General features: G+C 43.9%; 1 protein-coding gene across 1 annotated transcript in view; it reads right to left on the reverse strand.

The window, feature by feature from the left end:
- The window catches only part of LOC126152040 (neutral ceramidase-like), a 243,401-nt gene that overhangs the window by 146,868 nt on the left and 75,087 nt on the right, over positions 1-21,446 (reverse strand). Inside the window, exon 5 of the mRNA XM_049915981.1 lies at positions 7,003-7,201. Coding sequence (XP_049771938.1) covers positions 7,003-7,201 — 199 coding nt within the window. The remainder of the gene's footprint in view (positions 1-7,002; positions 7,202-21,446) is intronic.

The raw sequence follows: 21,446 nt of genomic DNA on the forward strand, positions 1-21,446 counted from the left end.
TCGTCATTTTATTTGCTTTACATTGTTTACTTTACGCACTGTGGTATCACATGCACAAATAGTGCCATTCACTTTTTCGTAAATGAGCATTCAACAGTTCTCTCCACAGCGCTGCTATAAGCGCTCAGGTCCAAAATGACGGCCGCCACCGAGTTACTTTCTTTATTCAGGGCCTTAGCTGGAAATGCATGCAAGAGCTAGGAGCGAACGTAAAATAACGTTGCCGGTAGATGCGCAATGAGCAGGGCACGCGTGGGGAAAGCAGTGGCGGCGGGGGTTGCGGGAAGGCGCTGTAGGGGAAATCCCGAGCACTGGAAAGGAAGTGCCTTTCTAAACGGAACCGTACGCTCTTATTTGGATATATATTAAGTGGAGCCCCTCCACGCCCACAACAGTATGGTGATCATTTAAAAAGATTTACTGTCACCTCCAATATGGTTACCATCTAAACAGAACTTTGCTGAAAATATAGTAAAATCAGCGATTTATTTTCGTCTGGGTTCTTAGCTATTTGTAACTTTCAGAGAAGCGTCATGCGTGGTAAATTTTGAGTAAAACCTACATTTCTATTGTTGTCATGTTAATATTTGGTTGTTTTGCCGAAACACAGCGGGAATTATGCAATATCACCTCACTAACATTATACAGAAGCAGCTGTGACAGAATTCTGAAGCAGGTGTTCATTAAGTGACGAACTGAGGAAAAGTAAGTTCCGTTTCGCATAAAAAACCCTATCTTCGGTACAAAAATAAAATCGTAATGTCTTCACTTACTTCGTTCCAAAGCCCACAGCATTTCTCGGTTCACCTGCTACGGAAGGCCCTTTAAAATTATATTCGTTCATCAAAATAGCCTGTTGTTAGTGGAAAAACACGGTAGATAATGAAGTTTTGCGTAATAAGCATTTGGTAAAATACTCTCCCCTTTGTGTGTTGTCATTTGCCAAATTCCCATTTCGATATCTCTATCTGTTTATGAAATATGATGAATGTTGTGGATATTTAATTCTGGCTTAATCGCTGGAGCGCGCTGTCGCAGATGAGTGTGCTACATCAGATCAATTTTCTCGAGATCGCTGGCAGATAGAGACGACCTCCAAGCAAGTCTAAAGAAAACTTCATTATGTTAGGCAAAACTGATATGCTGCAACATATTATGTAACACGCAGCAAATGCAAAACATATCGACCCCTATTTTTCATTGCAAACATTTTCGAATTTGGTGCAGTGTCTTACGTAAATGCAAATATCACAGTAACTATGACCATTAACGAAATAATGGGCATGTCATCATGGAGCTGACTTAAAAAAACTGTTAGTTAAGCAAAATAGCGAAATGATGGGCACGTCATCATGGATCTGGCTTACAAAGCTATATGTAACGCAAAATGACATTTTTATCCAACAGTTTCTGTAAAATCGTTTGAGAAAGACTGCAGGCCATGCGTCTCGATTCTGTCACCGCAGCACACCGGCCGAAAGAGGGCAAACCAAATCTCCCAGCCCTTTGGACGAAAACTGGTCACTATACATCGGCCACCGTATCTTACAAACACTCTACATGTGATCTATTTATTTAACAGATGACTTTGTGCTGTGGTGGTTCAGTACAGCGCCACCTACCTAGTATTTAGAGTAATACTGCAAATATTTTAACTTCCACTAGATGGATGTACTTCGTAAGGATACGTTATCTAAACCACACTCGGAGATGAAAATGTTCTCGGTCTTTTACTTTGTAAAAATAAATGGTCATTATTACTGGCAGTATATTAAAATTAATGTATATATTGTGAACTACATTTTTTAACAGAGAGGGAGTGAAATGAAGTGTCTCGAGCTTATATAACATATTGTAAAGAATCTGTATTCATTAATTTTCACTGGTAGCAAATGGTACCAAGTATAACTCAACACATAACCTTTGGAAGTTTTGACGATGACGAAATGTTTGTGTGTGGATGTGTGTAGTGTGGAATGGTTACTAGCGTGAAGAATCGTTCTAGTGGTATAGTGTTTGTGACGGATTAATATCGGACTAACCTGAAATGATGTTCGTCTTCAGAATTCAATCTGCTGCAATTGGAGAAGGATAATTTGATCACAACACTACGATCAGAAAGAAGGTTCCAAGGATTTTAACGACTGTGTAGAACAAAAAGTCTCCTTGAACGCCACGGTATGTGTTGCACCTTAATTATTTGGCTACATACCAACCATCTGAGTGTCATGTGACAAACAAAAATCAGTTCGATATTATACTTTGTGATCTCTCCCTTAACGGTGCTTAAAAACCGAACAATAATAGCGATTATATGAAGATGGTATTTGTTCTTTCGGACATGTCCGAAAGAGTAGATACCATCTTCATATAGTTAAGACTAACCGGCCAATGACCTTCTTCTTCTGTGCTGGATGCACACGCATTGCCCGAACTCCTACGGGACTCGGTAAGATTGTCTGCCGTGAGTAATCAGTGTAATGGGCAGGGGCACTACGAATGTGCTGTGTGGACCTTAAGTTGGGAATGTGGATCTCACGGGGAGCGTGCAAGGGATAAATCCCTGCAGCCGCACAATCCTCTGTGCCCTCGGTTGCTCAGATGGATAGAGCGTCTGCCATGTAACAAGGAGATCCCGGGTTCGAGTCCCGGTCGGGCACACAGTTTCAACTGTCCCCGTTGATGTATATCACCGCCTGTCGATAGCTTAGGGTCTTGATTTAATTATCATTTCATAATATCGATTTGTCTTTGCATTCAGACTTCACATTCTTTTGTTGTCACGAACTAAAAAATACCGTTTACCTACCCCTAGATATAGAATATGAGAAGCTACCTACATACATTAATTATTCAGTTGGCAGGTGTGGGAGACAGAGCAAGAGAAAGTGAGAAACGTGTGTCCGGAGCAAGCAGGTAATGTGCAGTCGAGATAAAATTACTATGAAACCATTAGGTATCGTATCAGTGGGCTTAAAGTTGAAGCCATTAGTGCTTTGTGAGAGTGTTGTAGATGGTTCCACATTGTTAGTGCAAATGAAATACATTTTACACATCAAATACTCGCTTGACAAAGAGTCAACATATTGGTTTAATCCACTGAGAGAACTGCTTATTGTAGCGGAGTCATCTGCTTTGTGTTCACACCTTGTTTAGTTAATGAGCAAAAACTGATACTTAATTTTCATACAAGCTTCGTAATAGTTGACTTGGTTGTGATTGTTCCTACTTACAGTACAGACGGCCTGCTAGGACTTAATTAGTTTGCCTTCACTGCCATTAGCACTATCATTATTCACTAGGGTACCAAAAATTGAATACTACTGTCGCTTATTCACACAATGATTACTAAAGTGTAATTTGAGTTGATATGTTAATTACGAAAAATTATGAGACAAATAAGAGCCTAATCCAGTTATTGTCAGGTTGTCTTACATCTAGGTTGACACTTAAACGTTCGGAGTGAGTCAGTATTAAGAAATGCTGAAATATTTTATTGTTTCTGAACGTTTATGTTTTAAGTGACTGGTGAGATAGAAATAGACTGGGTGTCTTGCTAGACGACTGCAAATCTGTGGTTACGAGCCGCCACTGACTGTAGTATGAACTGTTATAATAGTTAGGAGAAATGTGCTAGAAATGTGAATATTTTAACTGAGTTTCCACCTAATTTGGCTCAGATTTCTCCCATGGTCCATGGTTCGAGAATTTAAGCGAATGATAAGGAACTGTCATACATCGCTGCTCATATACGGCATGTAACACACCAAGATTCTAAATTATCATGGCAACAGAGAAGCAGAGTACATGTGAGTAGGTACAATCGCAGAAGTAAGGCTGCCTTATCCACATGGGACGCAAGTAGCTACTCAACGGAATAACATCCACTATTGGGTCAGTAAACACAATCATCGGAAATGTGTTGAGCTTTACCGAAATTCATGTAATTTTCCTATGTATACCAATACTGTCTGAAACGCTTGCTCTCTTAATATAAAGAACTAACTTAAGCACCCGCTGCTTCATTCTCGTAGGCTGTATGGGCTCCACAGATTTTTTTTTTATCTTTAAGCGAATTTTATCTTGTTAGGCTCATTCCTGTTGTGTAAATCAGCCCACTGTAGAAACAGTGTATCTAGCCCACGCAACTTAAGCTGCAGACAGCATATTAAAATTTCATAAAGCAATTCTTCGTATAAGAATTGCACATTTAAAAAAACTTAATTCCATTTACGAATATTGTTCATGTACAAATTAAAAATCTATAACAGCGTACATCTGAAACGGATATGCCTATATGGAATTGCATTTAAATGCGTTATCTATTTCGACATCAATAATGGTTGACTTGACTAATAATTACAAAAATAATGTTATAAACTTATTATAGCCTACTGAAAAATTATGACATTAAATATTAGTTTCTTTTTCTATACAATCATGTCAAAGCCGATGTGTCGTCGTGACTGTTAAACAACTTTCTTTAATTTAGGTCACAAATTGCAGCACCGCCTAAACTCTTCAGTTTAATGAAGTCCATAGAAGCATATTATTGCCCGAATGTACTTCTAACTATAAAGTGATTCAGATAGCTGTTAGTCGGAGGTTTTTGTCAATCCTGCCTTTTGAGTTTTTTTTTGTGGTATTTCCATAGAGACTTCCATCCCCTAGTACATATTTCTTTTCTTTCTAACCGAGAAGTCAAATACTAATAACTTTGGCTTTAAAATGCTTTCATGATGAAATATACATAAAACTTTTCACCCGCTACTTCACCCCCTCAGGAGTCGAATTTGTAAAAATACTGAAACGCGTATTTTTCTTTATTTCGATCTGAGAAGTAAAATACCAATTCTGATAGATGTGGTTTTAAAAATACTTTAGTCGTTCTACAACACTGATTTATTGTAATAAAAATTTTCATCCACTGTTTTAGCGCCTGGGAAGTTGAATTTCAAAAAATACCGAAATACTTATTCTGACATAGAAACTGAACAACAATTTTCGTAGTTACAGCTTCAAAATTGCACTAATAGAGACATGTTTAAAAAACATTCATAACTTATTTAAATACATTCGCGATGGAATTTCGAGAAATCCCGTCTGAAACGATGCCTATAGTATAAGTTAGCACCCTCTCCAAACTCGAATTTCTATCGATCGTGGTTTGGGCTGGGTCATGAGTCAGGGAATCAGTCAGGACATTTGCTTTTACGCACAGAGATTAACTATAAAAAAGTGTTAACGATACTGAATAACCAATGAGAACTGAATAATCATATTATTTAATATGAGCCGGCCCTGGTGGCCGAGCGGTTCTAGGCGCTACAGTCTGGAATCGCGCGACCGGTACGGTCGCAGGTTCGAATCCTGCCTCGGGCATGGATGTGTGTGATGTCCTTAGGTTAGTTAGGTTTAAGTAGTTCTAAGTTCTAGGGGACTGATGACCTCAGAAGTTAAGTCCCATAGTGCTCAGAGCCATTTGAACCATTTAATATGAACCATGACAATGATATGTTTACACAATAAGATTGTATTTTCATTTACTGCCCCAGTTAGAGGTGTTTCTATTGGAATATGCGATATCGGCCACCTTGCCTTTCAGTTTAACCTCTTTTTCGGTTGTTTCTCAGAGAAGTTTCAACGCCACTATTAACAAACATTATATCACAGTACTCGTCGTTTCAGAAGCTTTCGTATGTGATTAAAATTTACATGGTTCCATTTTAGAAGAAATATTCTTGCTGGACTGACAGAGTTTCGAGTATTAACCATACAGTACTGTTACATGCGTACTATCATTTGTCGAAAGCCACGTTTCGATATCCTGAAACATTCACGAAATAAAAGAGATATCGTTTCTCAAGCGGCTCATCCAGTTATTTCGTTATGTCTTTATATTCCCGTTTCTTCTGATGTAATGTTTTGTTTTTATACTCTGTGTGCTCCGTACTTATTGTTTGTTTCATGTTAAGTATGTGATGTGTCCGCGTAAACCTTTTATGATGCTTCTGACTGGAGTTAAATATGACAAAACCATTCTTCATAACTTTGCAGCAAGAGAAAGAAGTATTTCATCGTCCATTTCATCTTCTAAGTAATGCCTATGACTCACGTAAGCGGCCACATTCTTGTCACGAAGTCTGCTGACAAGAATTCGTGTGTGACGCCGCCAAACTACTGGCCTTTTTTGCCGTCCGTCGTATAGGGAGGCGCGACCTAGTTCACGCTCTCGCACAGTGGACGCAACAGAGAGAGCAACGTTTCTATTCGTGCAGTGATGAAAACCTAACATCCCCCGGAAGATGAATAGGCAGACATAGTCACATCTCTTGGCCACTTAGGTCCCCGGACCTCACCCCTTTAGATATTTGCCTGTCTGGATGGTTGAAAGACGAAGTCTACAAAGAAAAAAAAAAGACCCAAGAGAAGAATTGATCATTCGGATTATGAATAGTGTTGGACTTCTAAAAGATTGCCATAAAGACCTCAGAAGATCTACACGTGCTGCTGCCTGGAGAATTCGAAAGTATAGTGAAGAGTCAGAGGCGTTATTTATGAAGCTCAACTTCGAACTCAATTATTTTACCTCTGCTGAACACCTTGTGTGGGTGTTTGTTTGGGCTACATTCTAAAAGCTGTATCTTTGCAAGCAATAAAAATTGAAAACTTTTATTCGAATTTATGTATTCTACCACTTCCTAAAATATTATATATTCATGTGCAACACGCTGTGTATCGTATTTGTTTATACCTTTTAATAAAGTTTCTCACCCGTGTAAACAAATAAATAAAATAAAAAATTTCTTCACAATTTTGGCGAAGAGATGAGAGCAATACATTTATTCGTTGCGTGTGTCACTTAGGGCTTATACTGTATTTTGCACTGGTCGGATCGTCAGACAGTACTTGGTGTACTGTGTCCCAGAGAACGCGGTGATGTCATTCGTGCCTTACCCCTAGTGGTTCCGCACCTCAAGTTAAGCGGACATGCTCGCTCACCTTGCCCGGCATGGCCCCGCCATTGAACTGCTTCTCCAGGAGTATGGCGGCGTAGCCGACGTTGTCGCTGGAAACCAGCGAGTTGGTGTTGTTCATGGACGTGGGATGGACGGCGTACCAGTTGATGGCGCCCAGCGGACGGCCCGACGGCGTCTCGATCCGCAGCTGCACCATCGTCTTGTCCACGTCGTGAGAGTACCTGCTCACACACACAACCAGGAGCACTTTCAATCTATTGTCACCAACAATACATACAACCTTTGCTACCTGACCATCCTGCCACACAAACTTCTTCACGGATCCACACCAAATGGGAGAGTGATCCCTACGTCTCCAACAGGGCTGGAATTTAGAACTTGTTCCCTACGTAGTGTAGCTAATCTGGACAAAATTTTTTAGAATGCTTTTTTATCATTTTTCGACATGTCTACTACTTCTCATTATCTTCGTCTTTCTTCGATTTAGTCTCAATCCATAATGTGTACTCATTACACTGCCCCTAGACCACGGGTGCCAAATATAATAGAAACAGGAAAATTATATTTTATTTTCATTAAAATATCGTCAGATTGGCTCACAAACTCAAGGCATTCCGTCAGTAAATTGTTGTAGGTAACGCGTGTCTGTATCACTCCGCACATCATTAACGACATTCCAGGATGATCCTTGCTTTTTGTCAGATTTCCAGATATGTCTGCCCACTTCATTCCAGACCATTTTAGTAGGATGGCAGTCATGGTTTGTAATGACCACACCACATTTTTATTACCTCCTGTTTTTCCTTTCATGCAATATGCTTCTCATAGAACGCCGACTACTGTTTTGGGTCATTATTCTGTTGTAACGTGAACCCTTTCCCTAATAAGCGCAATCAACATGGTATCGTATGGCAGCGAAGTGTGTGGTGGCAGTACTTCTGATCCATCATCATCATCATCAGTTATCTGCTATATTAGCAGGTCCTTTGCCTCTCCATTTTCTGCTATCCATTGCTTCCTTCTTAAGGCTGCTGTATGTTGTACCGTCCATCATGTCATCCAGTATCTGGAATCTCTTCCTTCCTCGCTTCCTTTTCCCTTCTACATTACCTTCTAAAACTGTTTTTATTCTGATCCATACACCATTCTGTTTTCACAATGTCGCCAACTCTTTACCCTGCAAAACATACCGAAACCATAACAGAACTCCCTCCGTATTTAACTGTCGTAGAATGCACTGTTGGTGCACCCTTTCCCCTTCAGACTGGCGAACAAATGTCCTCCTTCCGGCACCAGAAATCTCTCATTTCGATTCGTCTGTGAATAACACTTTCTTTCACTCTTCATACCTACGCTTACAATGTTCCCTAGCCCATTCAAGTCTCTTTTTTTTATTTACGAGTTTCAGAAATGGTTTCTCCACCGCCGCACGTCCCTTTGCGCCGGCGCCTCCTTTTTACTGGAGCAGCATTACCGAGCGAGGTGGCGCAGTGGTTAAACACTGAACTCGCATTCGGGAGGACGACGGTTCAATCCCGCGTCCGGCCATCCTGATTTAGGTTTTCAGTGATTTCCCTAAATCGCTCCAGACAAATGCCGGGATGGTTCCTTTCAAAGGGCACGGCCGACTTCCTTCCCCGTCCTTCCCTAATCCGATGAGACCGATGACATCGCTGTCTCGTCTCCTTCCCTAAAACAACCCAAACAACTGGAGCAGCAGGTATATGTCTCTAGGTCGGCCTGTGTGGAAGAGCGGTTCTAGGCGCTTCAGTCTGGAACCGCGCGACCGCTAAGGTCGCAGGTTCGAATCCTGCCTTGGGCATGGATGTGTGTGAAGTCCTTAGGTTAGTTAGGTTCAAGTAGTTCTAGGTTCTAGGGGACTGATGACCTCAGATGTTAAGTCCCATATTGGTCAGAGCCATTTGAACCATTTTTTGTGTCTCTTGTTCATTTCTACCAATCCTCTGCGAATTTGTGCTGTTGTTTTGTACCTGTATCTTTAATCATAATTCCGGCGAATTCATCATCATGACTTATAGTTTGTCCTTGTCGTTTTTGTCATGTAGCGTCCTTATTGCTACCTGTTGTCTTCTGGTGGTGAAGAGAGTAATACACGTCACATTGTTTCGCAATTTGGGGCGTGGATAAAACTGCTTGTCTGAGTCCTTCAATTGCAGCTTGTTTTTCTATGGATGTCTCCACGCTTGGAGCCTTAGTAATGATGTGTACTCTGTCAGCTGTCGCTAAGGAACTGAAGTGCAGTAACCATATAACATGTATCGCACCACCGCTTGGATTGAACTGTGGACGTCGCAGCACTACAGCGAAAAGCACACCGGTATGGAACGGGCATTCATTCATCACACAGGTGAAAATACATACCCGTTAGGTATTACCCGGCAAGACGAAGGGAGAATATGGCAGTTAGCAGGAACTAACTGGGTCAGGTGTCTAGGAACAGCCACTCTCCGACTGAAGTAATGCGCATTCTACGTCGCGATGCAAGCACGCAAGACGAACGCGGAAAACGTCTTCTCGGGCACGCGCAACGTTTACGGTTAACGAGATTAAATTTGTTGGCAATGAGAAAGAGTTGAGATTTACCGAATCGACTGAGAAGCTCACGGAACGTGCAGCTAAAATGTCAAAGTTGAGAAGCAGCACAATGGACTGCGAATTACGGAAGAAAGAACACTAAGTTGAGTGGAGTGAAATTCAAGTTTCTGCTCCAAAGAAGATGAAGCAAGGTGCTTACAATAAGTATTCCATTTACGACATGGACGAATGTATTACTAGGCAGCTATTATGAAATGTAAAGAAATACCAACTTCGTGAAAACTTAAGTTTTTAGCGCACGGAACTGAACTCCACGTCTAGCAAGGAAATTCGTAGAAAAGTTGTTCTCTCTAATCAAAAGATGCCAAAATAAACGTGTTGTTACGTGCGAATGAGAGGACGAGTTACAACAGGTACATACTACATTAGGGTTTACGGAAGAAGCATCGGAGTGAACGTAGTCAGTGGTTCACGTAGATGAAACATGGATCCGGACATGTTACACCTTGAGTAAATGTGGCAAAGTGACAGTATGTGAGAAGTATAGTCGAAGGAAAGGTCCAGTTAGTGTTCAGATGTTGTGCATGCAGGCGATGACACGATTTCATTAAGGATTCACATCTTATATGTGACTCAAATAAGCAAAACGACGGATTGAGAAATAGGCCATGAAGCCTTTTCTTTATTTACTTGGAGAGAATCACAAGTCATCTTGATACGTGGTACCTACTGGAGTTAAGAAAAATGTGGAAGGGAGGACCCACTAATATAACCTTCTTCTCACACAACCTGTTTATTTAACAATAAATAAACTGTGTTTTACAGATAATCGGAGCATTTAACCATAAAATTCTCTTTAAAAAAATGAACAAATTTGCAAAATTATTTTGACCTTAAACCCTTAGAAGAATAAGCTTTTAATCTTTGCAAAGAAATCTGAAGTGCTGTATTGCAAAACAGCAAACAATATGGCAATGATTACAAGATGGCCGGACCTGCAACCCGCCCGTTACCGGGTGAAACAGCGGTGTTTGCTACGGCGCTGGACACAGTCTGTCTTACTAAATGTCCTTCTGCAACACGTGAAAACTAAATAAGCACCACTGATGACAAGACTGGTTCAGTTACTTAAAACAGATGACTTAACTTTTAATTTGAAAGCTGTATGTTGAAAGGTTCGGGTTTAAGATGCGCACCTGTACTCAAAGGATGAACAGATTAGCTAACATTATGACAATGATAAGACTTACTTCAAAGCAACCAACCTCTTACTTTCAATCGGCAACCAAAGTGCGACTGGATCACAATCCGCCCCTTCTCACAATTTTATTTTGACTAAAGCCCTAGTGACAGTTGCTTGTTAATACACTCCTGGAAATGGAAAAAAGAACACATTGACACCGGTGTGTCAGACCCACCATACTTGCTCCGGACACTGCGAGAGGGCTGTACAAGCAATGATCACACGCACGGCACAGCGGACACACCAGGAACCGCGGTGTTGGCCGTCGAATGGCGCTAGCTGCGCAGCATTTGTGCACCGCCGCCGTCAGTGTCAGCCAGTTTGCCGTGGCATACGGAGCTCCATCGCAGTCTTTAACACTGGTAGCATGCCGCGACAGCGTGGACGTGAACCGTATGTGCAGTTGACGGACTTTGAGCGAGGGCGTATAGTGGGCATTCGGGAGGCCGGGTGGACGTACCGCCGAATTGCTCAACACGTGGGGCGTGAGGTCTCCACAGTACATCGATGTTGTCGCCAGTGGTCGGCGGAAGGTGCACGTGCCCGTCGACCTGGGACCGGACCGCAGCGACGCACGGATGCACGCCAAGACCGTAGGATCCTACGCAGTGCCGTAGGGGACCGCACCGCCACTTCCCAGCAAATTAGGGACACTGTTGCTCCTGGGGTATCGGCGAGGACCATTCGCAACCGTCTCCATGAAGCTGGGCTACGGTCCCGCACAACGTTAGGCCGTCTTCCGCTCACGCCCCAACATCGTGCAGCCCGCCTCCAGTGGTGTCGCGACAGGCGTGAATGGAGGGACGAATGGAGACGTGTCGTCTTCAGCGATGAGAGTCGCTTCTGCCTTGGTGCCAATGATGGTCGTATGCGTGTTTGGCGCCGTGCAGGTGAGCGCCACAATCAGGACTGCATACGACCGAGGCACACAGGGCCAACACCCGGCATCATGGTGTGGGGAGCGATCTCCTACACTGGCCGTACACCACTGGTGATCGTCGAGGGGACACTGAATAGTGCACGGTACATCCAAACCGTCATCGAACCCATCGTTCTACCATTCCTAGACCGGCAAGGGAACTTGCTGTTCCAACAGGACAATGCACGTCCGCATGTATCCCGTGCCACCCAACGTGCTCTAGAAGGTGTAAGTCAACTACCCTGGCCAGCAAGATCTCAGGATCTGTCCCCCATTGAGCATGTTTGGGACTGGATGAAGCGTCGTCTCACGCGGTCTGCACGTCCAGCACGAACGCTGGTCCAACTGAGGCGCCAGGTGGAAATGGCATGGCAAGCCGTTCCACAGGACTACATCCAGCATCTCTACGATCGTCTCCATGGGAGAATAGCAGCCTGCATTGCTGCGAAAGGTGGATATACACTGTACTAGTGCCGACATTGTGCATGCTCTGTTGCCTGTGTCTATGTGCCTGTGGTTCTGTCAGTGTGATCATGTGATGTATCTGACCCCAGGAATGTGTCAATAAAGTTTCCCCTTCCTGGGACAATGAATTCACGGTGTTCTTATTTCAATTTCCAGGAGTGTATTTTCAAAGTTATACTGATTGTCAGTTATTAACACCGCTCTGAAGGAACGTCTTAAACATGCCTTGTGAATACTTATTACAAGAGAACCCACTCGGCGGAACCACAAGATCCAGCCAAAAATACACCAATAATGACCCGGTCTTCCAAACACATAAACGAACAGCTTAGTACAATAGGTTGTTCAGATTATAACTAATGACTGCGAAATGCAATTACAATCAAAGAACTGAACCGGTTAACAGCTAAATCTAACCATAAAATCCCTCTTTTGTTTAACGGCAACCTGTGCCTTAGTACAATTGTTGTGTTTACGACCAGGAGCTGATTTATTAGAACATTAATGATCGGGTACAAACCAGAAAGAAAAGGCAGTATAATAGCGGGACATATTTTTAAACCACAAGTAGTGGCTTAGTATAACACTACTGCTAAATTTGCGACCAAAGAGCCGACCGAGTGAAACTATGAGGGTCGTGTAAAACCAGAAAATAATAAGGAGGGCAGGTAGAGAATGAAACAAATCACCTCTAATATTACAGAATGTTACTCCCCTTTATGAGCAAGCAGTTCCATGGATCCACGGTGCGTCGCGGCGGTCACTGAGTGGCGCCTATGAAAGCCAGGTAGAAAAAAATGTTTCCAATGGCTCTGAGCACTATGGGACTTAACTTCTGAGGTCAGCAGTCCCCTAGAACTTAGAACTACTTAAACCTAACTAACCTACGGGCATCACACACATCCATGCCCGAGGCAGGATTCGAACCTGCGACCATAACGGTTGCGCGGGTTCCAGACTGTAGCGCCTAGAACCGCTCGGCCACTCGGGCCGGCAAAGCCAGGTAGAAGAGGGCAGCCAGGCTACGAGCGGTCCTCCGACACGAATGTTGCCAACCCACTGACAGGATGTCGGCCTGGTGCTTGTAGTCGACGCTGACCCCGGTGAAATGCTCCGGTATCTTCGCTCTGCGCAGGCCCTCCTTGCGCAGCTCGTGGCTTCGTCGGCTCGGACCTCGTTACCACCTCTTGTCACGGCGCTGCCGCCAATCCCCAAACTTCGTACCTACCTCTCGGGCTTTTTTCTTCCTTTATTGAATTACAATTCCTCCCGAAAGTTGCGGGCTGGCAGAAGCTTAGTACGCTGCTCTACAGCCTACCGACATTTTTAAAAACGGAAGAAGAAAAGAAACAAGAAAAAACAGGCGATAAAACGGTGGCTTAATGTGTAAAATGGAGGAAAATTGTGGAAAGTTAAAACAGAAAGCAAAGGGCTTTGCAATGTTAATAAAATGCACACTAATCAGACAAGTAACATAGTAGACACACAATTAAAAAAACATGGCGGCAGTCTGGTTTCTGTTTGGAAGAGATAAAAAAATCACACCCAGAGATTGGGGAAAAGAAAGGTAGCAGACCACTAGCGAGATCAATGACGTAAAAACGGTCGAACAAATGTAACAGGAATTTGGCGTCAGTCCCAGCACGATGACATACAAATCTTTGGCCAACGAGTTTTGAAAGCTGTGTATCACTCTTAAGAAGCGTCATGTTTGCTTCGACTGCTCATGTAATACGAGGGTTGTCCAGAACGTAAGTTCTGATCCGTCGCAAAATGGAATCCACCTTGAAAATCAGAAACATTTTATTTGCAACTGTTAGGTACACCTTCCCCCTACTTCTCTACATAATCGCCGCTCCAACTTCGAGTTTTGCCGTAGTGTAGTATCAGCTTTCCAATGTCCTCGTCATAGAAAGCAGCCGCCTGTGCTTTCGGCCAGTTATCTGCACTGGTCTGCAGCTCATTGTCTGTGGAAAAAAATTTTCTTCATAGCCAGCGCTTCTTGTGAACGCCGATGAGACACAGAGGGAGCCTGACTGTATTATGGGTGATCAAACACTTCTCATCGGAAACGCTGCAGGAGCGTCCTGATTGCCCCTGCAGTGTGCGGCCGAGAATTGGCATGAAGAAGGAACTGCTCGACAGTTGTGTTATGTGGGCTGCATGACATAGGCGAAATCTCTAACCAGGCCCTCATACTTGGCGGGAGACGCTGTTCCCTACGCATCTTTACATGCTCACTGTACTCAAAACTTAAAAGAGCGACGCGACACGATGGATGGGCATACTAGAGACACTGCCCAACCCATCTGTGCAAAGCTTTACAAGATTTTCCCAGTGGTTTCCATTTCGCGACCCATCGGAACTTACTTTCTGAACAACCTTCATAGAAACACGATTGTAACGCAGCAAAGTACTCGCACATCTGCTTACTGTGACTTACAGATCTGGTATCAGAAGAGCTTTTTTATTGAGGAAGGCCTTGTTCTCTTTTGCTGGTCTGTTGATCCCAGATTTTATGTTAATTAGGTCGTTACTCTCTCCCTTCTTGGCTCCGTTCATCCTTAAAGCTTATTCCGTGTGAAGAGTGCTTTCCATTATTTTAAACTGGTTTTGTAAGTCGTCCTTACATGCTGCCAGAATGACTTTATCCTCTGCGAATATTATCATTAGCGTCTGCTTCGCACCAGTAGTTATTCCTCCTCCGAAATGTTGTTCCAATTCCTTTATTACCCTCTTAATTTGCAAACAACAGTGATGATTTGCTGCAACAACATCTTACAGTCTTGTGACATCCATCTGTAGCTTGTTCTTTAGTTCAGTTTACCAAAGGCGAGAAACCATCAGCAGAATCCCAAATACACACCTCCTGTGGGTGAACGAATCTTAGGATCGTTGACTGTTTTCGAGTGCAGGTCTATGGTAGCGATATACAAGGTGATTGAAAAAAATAGTGACATAGCACATGAGGCATACAACAAGGATCAGTAATCACACACGGACCAGGGGTCGCAAAGGCCAGCCAGGGTACTAAATGAAGTTGCAATTATTTAGCCAGTCACTGCAAATGGACGATCACTACAGGAGATGCTCGAAGTTTTATCCAGTCGCATCGACACACGGCTGACATCGACGCTGCATTGTACAGCTCACCCCCTCAAACATAACCGGTGTATCTCTTGGACATCCTGCTGCTCCAACAGTTATGTCCACAAGATCCTCCGGAGGAGTAACAGATGTTTTCTACACCAGACCCTTCAGGGGACAGATCGGGTGATCGTGGTGGCCGTGCAACTGGCCCATCGTGGCCAATCCAGCGGCCGGGAAAGTTGCCTGCACATGTGCCCTCACTTGTGTGCTGAATCGCGTGGGGGCTCCGTCGTCCTGAAATCGAATGCGGCGACGAATATGCATGGGAACATCATTCAGCCCGACCGGCGGAACCTCTCGCAGGAATACTAGGTAAGTGCGACCGTCAAGTTGGTCCGGGAGTAAGTATGGCCCAATTAAACAGTCTCCGACGATTCCAGCCCACGGGTTAAGGAGTAAAACTGCGTTGTGAGGCATGCGTACTTCTACCATGTAGGCTCTGAACTTTCATCAAACCCAGCAGCCTCATCGGTGAAGAGGACACTCGTGAAGCTTCGGTCTGCAGAGAATTCCTGCATAAACCCCACGCAAATCCCTTGCGCTTGTTGTAATATCCCGGTTGCAATGCTTGTCGCATTGGAAACGAAACAGATGCAGTTCTTCGTCGTGTACAGTCCGCGCCAGGTATCTGAGAGCTTCGTGACCGTTACTCTGAAACAGCCGGATAGCCACTGCACAGAAGTGTGCAGCTCTGCCCAGACACATTCCGCTGTCCTCCGTGCGCCACGTGTGTCCATTGTGAGTACAGTACAAGTTCCACTTTTGTGTTCTTTTTCGGTATTTGTATTACTAGAACGCATTGACTTCATACTGAATATTACGTCTATTAGTACTTCAAAACTAAAAGGCAGAAAACTCAATAGTCAGTCAAGGGAGATTATACATAACGTTTTAATGTTTATGGAGGCTGAGTCCTTTCAGGGGATGAATATTCCTGTGGAGCAAGCTCAGATGAGAGTTGAAGTGGCCACTGGCATTTCGCATAGCACTATCCAGAAAATTAAAAGGGAAGGCAAGCTATCGGAATATTGCGGGGAAAAAACGTAAACGAAAAAGAATTATAGATATTGACAGTTTTGATGAGGCCGTTGTTAGGAGAATTGTTTACAACTCTTATCTGGCTGAAAAACGTGTGCCTACAGTGGAACTAATTAAACAGAAGTTGAAAGAAGCAGTAGACTTTCAAGGCCGCAACACTAGCGTAAGGCGCCTACTAAAGACATTCGGTTTCCGCTGGTAGATAATCAAAATCAAGTAAGCTGATACTGTTAGACAGAAGCGATATTAGAGAAAAAATAATATCATATTTGAAGCAAATAAAAAAAAAGTATGGAAGAAAACAGAGACATTGTTTACGTTGATGAAATTTTTATTTTATCGTCACATGTAACTGGGAAATCATGGAGTGGTAATACTGCTCACGGTCTCCTCAAACTAGTATCAAAGGGACAACGTCTAATAATAACTCATGCAGACGGCGAAAAGGCTTTATTCCTAATGCGCTTGTTATGTGGAAGGCAAATCAAGCAACGGCAGCTTACCACAACCAAATGAACCAACAAAATTATGAGAAGTGGTTGACAGAAAGGCTGATTCTCAATTTATAATGTAACTCTGTAATAGTTCTCGACACCACGCATATCACAATGTTAAAATAAACAAGCTGCAACATCTCACTGAAGACGATGTCAGAAAGTGGCTAACAAAGGAACGTATCCCATTCTCAGTTGACTTGTTGAAGCCCGTTCTCTATTAGCTCGTTCGAAGAACCAAGGCAACGACCGTCGAGTATTCCGTCGATAAAATCCTTGAAACTGCTGGCCACGTCGCTTTACGCCTTCCTCGTTATCATCCAGAATTAAATCCAATAGAAAACCAGTAGTTGTCCTCGATGGTGAGTGTTTATTGGAGTTGAGGGTATCATCTGGAGTGCCCCAGGGAAGCGTGGTAGGTCCGTTGTTGTTTTCTATCTACATAATTGATCTTTTGGATAGGGTGGGTAGCAATGTGCGGCTGTTTGCTGATGATGCTGTGATGTACGGGAAGGTGTCGTCGTTGAGTGACTGTAGGAGGATACAAGATGACTTGGACAGGATTTTTGATTGGTGTAAAGAATGGCAGCTAACTCTAAATATAGATAAATCTAAATTAATGCAGATGAATAGGAAAAAGAATCCTGTAATGTCTGAATACTCCATTAGTAGTCATGTCGATTAAATATTTGGGCGTAACACTGCAGAGCGATATGAAGTGGGACAAGTATGTAATGGCAGTTGTGGGGAAGGCAGATAGTCGTCTTCGGTTCATTGGAAGAATTTTGGGAAGATGTGGTTCATCTGTAAACGAGACCGCTTATAAAACACTAATACGACCTATTCTTGAGTACTGCTCGAGCGTTTGGGATCCCTATCAGGTCGGATTGTGGGAGGACGTAGAATCAATTCAGAGGCGGGCTGCTAGATTTGTTACTGGTAGGTTTGATCATCACGCGAGTGTTACGGAAATGCTTCAGGAACTCGGGTGGAAGTCTCTAAAGGAAAGGAGGCGTTCTTTTCGTGAATGGCTACTGAGGAAATTTAGAGAACCAGCATTTGAGGCTGTCTGCTGTACAATTTTACTGCCGCCAACTTACATTTAGCGGAAAGACCACAAAGATAAGATAAGAGAGATTAGGGCTCGGAGAGAGGCATATAGGCAGTCATTTTTCGCTCGTACTGTTTGGGAGTGGAACAGGGAGAGAAGATGCTAGTTGTGGTACGAGGTACCCTCCGCCACGCACCGTATGGTGGATTGCGGAGTATGTATGTAGATGCAGATGAAAATATTTGATCTATTGTAAAAGGTTGGGTAGCTTCTAGGAACGTTCTCTGCAATGTAACATCTGTGAAAAATTTTTGTGAGGAGAAATTTAAATCCATGAGTAAAGAAGACTGATTCCGTTTTGCGAACACGTCAAAAAAATTGAGCAGGAATACATGCAGAAAGAAATATTTATCGACAATGATATAGATAAAATAATCATAGATTTAGGAGGTGCAGACAGTGATAGCGGAACTGGTTACTGTGATTCTAGCTCTCAAGATGACGGAGAACTGGAAGGAGTAGATGTGCTACCTGTTGATGACTGAAGGTTAAGTGCTCGCATTCTAAGCTGATCAGATTTCAAAGGGAAAAAAACCAGGACACTTTTGTTTATAGTTTATACTTAGCTTCATTAGTGCAGTTACGTCTTACTCTTATTTTTCTTTCCAGGTACCGTGATACACTCCTGGAAATGGAAAAAAGAACACATTGACACCGGTGTGTCAGACCCACCATATTTGCTCCGGACACTGCGAGAGGGCTGTACAAGCAATGATCACACGCACGGCACAGCGGACACACCAGGAACCGCGGTGTTGGCCGTCGAATGGCGCTAGCTGCGCAGCATTTGTGCACCGCCGCCGTCAGTGTCAGCCAGTTTGCCGTGGCATACGGAGCTCCATCGCAGTCTTTAACACTGGTAGCATGCCGCGACAGCGTGGACGTGAACCGTATGTGCCGTTGACGGACTTTGAGCGAGGGCATATAGTGGGCATGCGGGAGGCCGGGTGGACGTACCGCCGAATTGCTCAACACGTGGGGCGTGAGGTCTCCACAGTACATCGATGTTGTCGCCAGTGGTCGGCGGAAGGTGCACGTGCCCGTCGACCTGGGACCGGACCGCAGCGACGCACGGATGCACGCCAAGACCGTAGGATCCTACGCAGTGCCGTAGGGGACCGCACCGCCACTTCCCAGCAAATTAGGAACACTGTTGCTCCTGGGGTATCGGCGAGGACCATTCGCAACCGTCTCCATGAAGCTGGGCTACGGTCCCTCACACCGTTAGGCCGTCTTCCGCTCACGCCCCAACATCGTGCAGCCCGCCTCCAGTGGTGTCGCGACAGGCGTGAATGGAGGGACGAATGGAGACGTGTCGTCTTCAGCGATGAGAGTCGCTTCTGCCTTGGTGCCAATGATGGTCGTATGCGTGTTTGGCGCCGTGCAGGTGAGCGCCACAACCAGGACTGCATACGACCGAGGCACACAGGGCCAACACCCGGCATCATGGTGTGGGGAGCGATCTCCTACACTGGCCGTACACCACTGGTGATCGTCGAGGGGACACTGAATAGTGCACGGTACATCCAAACCGTCATCGAACCCATCGTTCTACCATTCCTAGACCGGCAAGGGAACTTGCTGTTCCAACAGGACAATGCATGTCCGCATGTATCCCGTGCCACCCAACGTGCTCTAGAAGGTGTAAGTCAACTACCCTGGCCAGCAAGATCTCCGGATATGTCCCCCAGTGAGCATGTTTGGGACTGGATGAAGCGTCGTCTCACGCGGTCTGCACGTCCAGCACGAACGCTGGTCCAACTGAGGCGCCAGGTGGAAATGGCATGGCAAGCCGTTCCACAGGACTACATCCAGCATCGCTACGATCGTCTCCATGGGAGAATAGCAGCCTGCATTGCTGCGAAAGGTGGATATACACTGTACTAGTGCCGACATTGTGCATGCTCTGTTGCCTGTGTCTATGTGCCTGTGGTTCTGTCAGTGTGATCATGTGATGTATCTGACCCCAGGAATGTGTCAATAAAGTTTCCACTTCCTGGGACAATGAATTCACGGTGTTCTTATTTCAATTTCCAGGAGTGTATTTGGTGGCGCAGAGGAAAGAATAAAAAACCGTAATCCGAGGGTACTGGGGTAGAGTAAATGTGTGAAGTCACTCTTTTGTATTTTTTATTTTCAATTTTTAAGTTACCTACTATTGACATTGCAAATAAACCGAATTAATATCTTCATAAAACAGGGATCAAGGAAAGTCGAAGGAAAGTTTGAGACTGCAGTGAATTTCCAAGAAGCGATTGTACTTACAGCGTCCACGAAGACTCTGAAAGTACGTTCCGAAGAAGGGATTATAATTAAAGATTACAGTACTTCGTATTCTGTTAGTATGAGTTTAGAGCACCTCTCGGCAGATGCACCTCAGCACAGTTCCCCCGTGCAAAATTCAAAAAAAAAAAATTACTGTTACACCGGTTTTTGCGATAAAAAACGAACAACTTGTGTAAATCATTAACTGTAATATACTAAAAGTATCTAATTTTGTATACGAAGTTCTCGTGTGCTCCTCGCAATCCGTTCCTGAATACTGAATTGCAATCCCAAGTTCCCTTTGGCCATTTATTTTCATGCCTTTTATGAAAATATTAATAAATCCAATATATTTAGCATTATTTCTGTTTATTTGCAGAATCAGTCAAGTAAAAATTGAAAATAAAACAAATAAAAAACCTTTCCGCATAGGGTTTCGACCCAAGACGCCCAGGTTACCGTTCCTTAATCTTAACGGTACGCCAAATTTTCGCTGGAAGGTACGTTGCCGTAAATGGTTCATGTGTCACCCCACCCGCGGCATAAATACTATATTTCCTGACCACTTGACCATTTGAACTGACGCTTCTGGCACTTTCGTTTCTGACCAAGCTCTGCATATGCCATAAACTTGGACATCGTTGATGACGAGCAGGCGTGGTCCCCTTATAAGTCAATCGCAAAGTTAACTTAAACAGCTATTCCAAACCGCATGCAAAATGTGTGTAACACTAACACAGTGAAGGACGTGTTTCAGCTACCGCACAACGCAGCCGGTAACGACTCGTCTCATCGCACGACACTAGGTTTTATGGTTCTAGCGTTTCCTCTGCTAGGTGCAACTGCTCTTATTAATAACAAGCAAATAGCCGATAAACTGTGCGCTCAGAAAGCAGCAGCATCGGAAATTCTGCGAGCTTTGGATGCCATTTGGCTTATCGGAAATTGCGTGCCACTCAGATAGTGAGACACAATATGCGGAAAATTCGGTGTTCACATACAACATTTCCTGTTGTAGCAATTTTGGAACATCACAATAACCATTACGGACCATTTTCTCACAGGTGATGAGTTATAAATATCACATCTTACGTCAAAGAGGAAGCAGAAAGTTGGTGTGAAGGTTCATAGAAATTAAAGGGAGGGATGCATTTATTGCCACCTATCTGAAGTTCCACCTCAAAGTGGACTGAAGACATTGGAGTCAGTAAAATTGATGGCACTT

Source organism: Schistocerca cancellata, chromosome 2 (genome assembly GCF_023864275.1).
Source record: "Schistocerca cancellata isolate TAMUIC-IGC-003103 chromosome 2, iqSchCanc2.1, whole genome shotgun sequence".
Lineage (NCBI taxonomy): Eukaryota > Metazoa > Arthropoda > Insecta > Orthoptera > Acrididae > Schistocerca > Schistocerca cancellata.